The sequence below is a fragment of the Dendropsophus ebraccatus genome, chromosome 8, assembly GCF_027789765.1.
Source record: "Dendropsophus ebraccatus isolate aDenEbr1 chromosome 8, aDenEbr1.pat, whole genome shotgun sequence".
NCBI lineage: Eukaryota > Metazoa > Chordata > Amphibia > Anura > Hylidae > Dendropsophus > Dendropsophus ebraccatus.
In genome coordinates, this window is record NC_091461.1 from 81,830,534 (window position 1) to 81,836,533 (window position 6,000).

Below are 6,000 nucleotides of genomic sequence, written 5' to 3' on the forward strand. Positions count from 1 at the left end.
AGTGATTGGGTACATAGACATGTGATGCTATCACCGTACAACTGGCAGGGACTACTAACTGCAGGCCAGTAATGGGTCCTTTATTTTATGTTACTTTCTGGTTTTAGATATCTTACTTAAAATTCCCAACACTAATTATATATATATATACACACCCACCCATGTACACACTGCTGCATACTTCAGCTGCAACCACCTTTAACTGTAATGAAGTTACATACAGAACTATTTCCTAGGACTTTCATCGCTGAAATGCCTGCAGCTGCTGCTTCATCTACAACAGAGAAGCTTCAGCGAAGATCTAAAGATCTGCAGCCATAGCACCGTTACGATGCGGTGTAAAGACGAGGTATCATGAACCGATTGACTACAGTGGGGATGCATACCCCAGAAATCCCGCTGCACTGGCACAACCGCGAACACACGGCTTTACTGTTTGTAGAAAGACAGAGCGCGTACTAAGGACACTTACTGAAGCATGTGAGGGACATGTCGCTGGGCTTCTTGGCGTAAGCAGGCCTCCTTACCGCTCTCTTAGCGTTGTTCTCCTATCACCCACCCCGCTTTGAAAAGCACTCTCCTTACGACGGTCGAAAAGAATAGGAAAACGTGCCGCCAACTAGCAAGACGGAACCGTATGCCCGACTTCCGCTTCCGCGACAGAGAGTGCACTTCCGGTGAATGGCTTTTGCTTGACGGTGGCTGCTGGAGAGAACGCCCAGATACTTCGTGCGAGCTTTGTGGTTAGCCTCCTTTTACCCACTCCATTCTAGTCTCAACCTTAGCGGCAGGGTTGTACATTACCCAACTACATGGAGGCTAGAATGTAGTTGCCAGAGGTAGGTCTTGAGGACCTTTGATGACGTCATGCCCATGTGACCAGCCTCATGTGTGGGAGGAGCTCTCTTCCTCTGCTTGGTTTTCTATGAGGCGGCAGGTTTCCCGCGCTTTTCATGAGGCAGCAGTATAGTGAGTGCAGTGTATATGATCAGCAGGAGGTAAACCACTGTTTTGAGGGGTGTGTGGGTGCACTGTTATGTGATGCTCTGCAGGGTCAGTGTGTGTGGGTGCAATGTTCTGCAGGGAGAGGTTTGTGGGTGCACTGTTATGTGATGCTCTGCAGGGACAGGTTTGTGGGTGCACTGTTATGTGATGCTCTGCAGGGAGAGGTTTGTGGGTGCACTGTTATGTGATGCTCTGCAGGGAGAGGTTTGTGGGTGCACTGTTATGTGATGCTCTGCAGGGTCAGTGTGTGTGGGTGCACTGTTATGTGATGCTCTGCAGGGACAGGTTTGTGGGTGCACTGTTATGTGTTATGTGATGCTCTGCAGGGACAGGTTTGTGGGTGCACTGTTATGTGATGCTCTGCAGGGTCAGTGTGTGTGGGTGCACTGTTATGTGATGCTCTGCAGGGAGAGGTTTGTGGGTGCACTGTTATGTGATGCTCTGCAGGGTCAGTGTGTGTGGGTGCACTGTTATGTGATGCTCTGCAGGGTCAGATTGTGTGGGTGCACTGTTATGTGATGCTCTGCAGGGACAGGTGTGTGGGTGCACTGTTATGTCATGCTCTGCAGGGACAGGTTTGTGGGTGCACTGTTATGTGTTATGTGATGCTCTGCAGGGTCAGGTTTGTGGGTGCACTGTTATGTGATGCTCTGCATGGACAGGTGTGTGGATGCACTGTTATGTGATGCTCTGCAGGGAGAGGTTTGTGGGTGCACTGTTATGTGTTATGTGATGCTCTGCAGGGTCAGGTTTGTGGGTGCACTGTTATGTGATGCTCTACAGGGACAGGTTTGTGGGTGCACTGTTATGTGATGCTCTGCAGGGAGAGATTTGTGGGTGCACTGTTATGTGATGCTCTGCAGGGAGAGGTTTGTGGGTGCACGGTTATGTGATGCTCTGCAGGGAGAGGTTTGTGGGTGCACTGTTATGTGATGCTCTGCAGGGAGAGGTTTGTGGGTGCACTGTTATGTGATGCTCTGCAAGGTCAGTGTGTGTGGGTGCACTGTTATGAGATGGTCTGCAGGGGGGTGTGTGGGTGCACTGGTATGCAATGTTCTGCAGGGTCAGGGGTGTGTGGATGCACTGTTGTGAGATGATCTGCAGGGTCAGGGGTGTGTGGATCCATTGCTTTGGTTGAAAGCCCAGTGCACCCCAGCCGCCAGCAGTGATACCCCCACCCTGGGGCACTGACCGTACCCCTTTGTCCCCTGGACCTTCAGTACTGGCCACCACAGCCCCCAACTCCCCTGCCACCTGGACCCCCCCCCCCCCAGTGATGATCACAAAGACCGGACACCATCGACCACCCCCATCCAGGACCAGCCCTCTGAGTGGCACAACTACACCCCCCCTGAACTTACTGATGAAGACGGGCTCTGGGCTTTTGCTCCTGAATCGCTGTAATGATTGACTATGCCCCCCACGGACCTCTGCGGTGCTGGCCGTCACAGCCCCTAACCAGCCTGCACCCTCCCCCCCCCCCATCATCCCCCCCCCCACCCGGGTTCGCAGTTAAGATCATGCCCCCTGAGTGGCACAACTCCCCCCTCACTGATGAAGACGGGCCCTGGGCTCCTGGACAGCTGTAATGATTAATGATCGGGCCCCCATTCCTGGATTGTTGCCATGGTGCCCAACTGCAGCTTTAAAGGAAGGCCCCAGCGGGTGAGATGGGGGACCTCACAGTGCAGAGTGATGAGTGCCCCTCTGACCGGGAGCCCGATGGAGTGGTGCCCCTTGTATAGCACCCTGCTTGCTTTCCTTTCCATCCACCTCCACACTCCCCCTTCCCCTGAACCTCAGAAGTTCTCTGACCCCCCCCCCCCCCCAAACTGAAGGCGAAGTTCCCCCTACCTCACCATACCCCGGACCCCCACCCGAACCTCAGCAGTCCAACCGTCCCCCGGACAAAGGGGCTGATCCTCCATCCCAGGTCTGATGGACCTCAGCGGTGAAAATATCAGCAGTGACGGCCTGACAGGACCGGAAATTGACAGGAGAGGTGAGATTACCCCGTAAAACTACAACCCCCACCATGTCCTGCTAACAGCTCATGATGGGAGTTGTAGTTTTGCAGCCTGTGGCCATCCAGAACTACAACCCCCATCATGCTTATAGGCTGATTATTTGGGAATGACAGCATAGGAGGAGGAGGAGGCAGTGGCACAGTAGAACTACATCTCCCAGCATGGTGTGGTGATATGAAGCACTACAGTACAAGGGGACATGTGATGTGTGTGGAATGCATGTTGGCGCACTAGACCATAGGGCTGGGCGATTAATCAAATTCAATTAATTTGCCCAGAATTTTAGAATTGATTAGAATTTTTTGTAAAAATCGTAATTTCATCGTAAAAATCATTGCGGGCGGTGAGGTGTACGAGGAGAGAAAGAGCTGCACAAGGCAGAACATGGGGCCGCTGAACGTGGTTATTGTGGCCGGCATTCTCTACCGGCCAAACACCAGGAGCGAGACGCCCATCACAGTCACTCTACCGCCGCAGGCGAGTGACCATCTGAACCCGAGCAGTGCGGGTTCAGAGGTGAGCGGTGCCCGGGAGCAGAGGGTGCACTCCGTACTGCAGGGGAGAAGGACATGTCCCAGAGAGTGCCGGCCACATGGGGACTACCGCTTCCCTGTACAGCCGGCAGCGGAGCGCCCCCAGATGTCACAGCACACTGGCAGCCGGGGGAAGAGCAAGCGGAACGGGTAAATACAGCCCTGCTCCCCGGTCTCTGGAGGAGGCCGCGGGGGCTGCAGGGTAAGGTGATCACATTGCTATGAGTCCTGGAGCTTCAGCAGGATCAGGGGATGCAGAGTAGACCCCCAATCCTGCTGTACAGCCCCAGAACCTGCAGCAATGCGATCACCTTACCCTGCAGTCCCCGCGGCCTCCAGAGACCGAGGAGCTCCATGTGCGGCCCGGAGGAGGTGTGTCCAGCTACCCCAGTCCCATCTGGCACCCCCAGCTGCCCCACTTCACTCTGTTCCCCCCAGATGTCCCCCCATTCACCCCCAGCCACCCCAGTCCCCACCAGCTGCCCCAGTCTCCTCTGTTCCCCCCAGCTGCCCCAGCCCCCCCCCCCCCCCCCCCCTCCTCTGTCGCCCCCGGCTGAAGGGGTATTTTCTGCTCTCATGGTTCCTGGTCAGGCCACCTCCAGTTCGATCAGGCTGTCCATCACTGCTGATATCTTCACTGCCGAGATCTGAGGTGGGGTAGTTGGGGACAGTTGGGATGTGGATGATCACTCCTGAGGTCCTGGTGGGGAAGTAGGGGAGCACTTTTAAGGTTCCAAAGGGTCCAGGGTGGAGGATTGCTGTGGATCGGCAGGGACACGGGAGAGTGAGTAGTGCGCTGTGCTCTGCGTTGACACAGCCGGGAGATACAAGGGGTGCTACTCAATCAGGGTACGGGGTGTGCTCATTATTGCAGGGTAGGGTCCGGGTGGCAGGGGTTAGGGTGGGTAAGGGGAACTCATCGTTGCACAGTGAGGTCTGTAAAAGGAACACTGGGGCAACAAATCAGGAGTTCTGGATGCTTTCCTGGTGTGCATCAGGAAAGCATCCGGAGTTCTGGTGCTCCCGTATAGTTCTACGGGGAGCGTCTGTGCCAGAATTTCGGATGAAATTAGGACAGAATGTGAAAAATCCTGACCTATTTTCTGGAACAGACACCCTTCAGAAAAAATCCTGAAGGGTGTCCATGACTAATGTACCCCTATGGGTCTGGAAATCTGGACAGATTTTCCGGATTTGTGACACATGATAGGTGTGGGGGGGGGGGGGGGGGAGGAGTTGTTTCTTAGCAATTATCACTGCTGGCGAGAATGAGATTGGTGGGGCTGCAAACATCACTGCTGTGGTCCAGGGGGACTTAGCGATCATCATTGTGCTTAGGTTGGGGGGGGGGGGGGTAGCTAGATAGAGGAATGCTGCCAAGAATGCCTGTGGTCTGCTCCCAGCCTAGTGCCTGCTGCCCTGGCACTGTATCTGCCTGGGAGGGGGGGGGCTGGTGCCTGCAGCTCCATGCAGGCGCCCACCCCGGCCTGTCACCAGTATTCCGGACACTTTCCTGCATCAGAAAAGTGTCCAGAATTCCGGCACTCCCATAGACCTCTATGGGCTGTCTCAGACATCTTTGCGACATATCCCTGCATCGGATACAAAAAAAAAACTGTGAATATAACCTTAATTTTCAAAATAAAGGTATAATATTGATTGCATAAAAAGCCTTGTACACACTATTAGTCTGTACAACCAGAACCTGCTGACAGATCACTGTGCAATATTCATCTTTAAATTGTTTGTAATAAAAGTTTGTTTAAAAAAATGGTTTCATGTTTTTATTGGGGTGGGGGAGAGCTGGGGGTGTTGTTTCATTGTGTTTATTGGGGTGGGGGAGAGGTGATCAGCTGCTGATTGGCTGAGCTGACTGCATAAGTCTTTGCTCAGCCAGTCATCGCCTGCAGCAATGCCCCGCCTCAGCCGCTGAGTGGTTGATGGTAGATTTGAAGAGACAGAGCACAGCACACTAAAAGCTCGGTGTGCTGGGCTCTGGAGAAGGAAGATGTTGAAGGTGAGTACGGACGCTTTACCCGCACTGCACCCATCCCAGAAAGGAAGGGGGCGTTTAACCCCCCTTCCTTGCGGGGATGGGTAAAGAGTGAGATTGGTCTGGCCACTAGGGAGTTGGAGGTGTGGATACAGTGCATCCTCACAACCCCATCGTGGGCCACATTGTTCAGTATGGCACCAAAAGGGTTAAGGGGAGATGTGATGCATCCTCACTTAACCCCTTGTGTACCGGACTGTAAGCAGCATCTGGCAAAATGCTGTATATTGTAAGGTGCAAAACACCTGTCAAAATGATGGGTGTTCTGCTCCTGCCCTTTTTTTGTGTCTCCACTTTTGTTTTTCAGATATTGGTAAACAGGCTTGTGTCTGATTCGGTGGACAATGTCAATGACCAGTGTGGTCAACGAGGAGTGTGTGTG

The 6,000-nt window shown here is 53.6% G+C and overlaps 1 protein-coding gene across 1 annotated transcript in view; it reads right to left on the reverse strand.

Annotated features, from left to right (window-relative positions):
* The window catches only part of PRPF19 (pre-mRNA processing factor 19), a 54,094-nt gene extending 53,234 nt beyond the window's left edge, over window positions 1–860 (reverse strand). The window contains exon 1 of the mRNA XM_069980762.1: window positions 473–860. Coding sequence (XP_069836863.1) covers window positions 473–491 — 19 coding nt within the window. The 5' untranslated portion in view covers window positions 492–860. The remainder of the gene's footprint in view (window positions 1–472) is intronic.
* Between the last annotated feature and the right edge of the window lie 5,140 nt (window positions 861–6,000).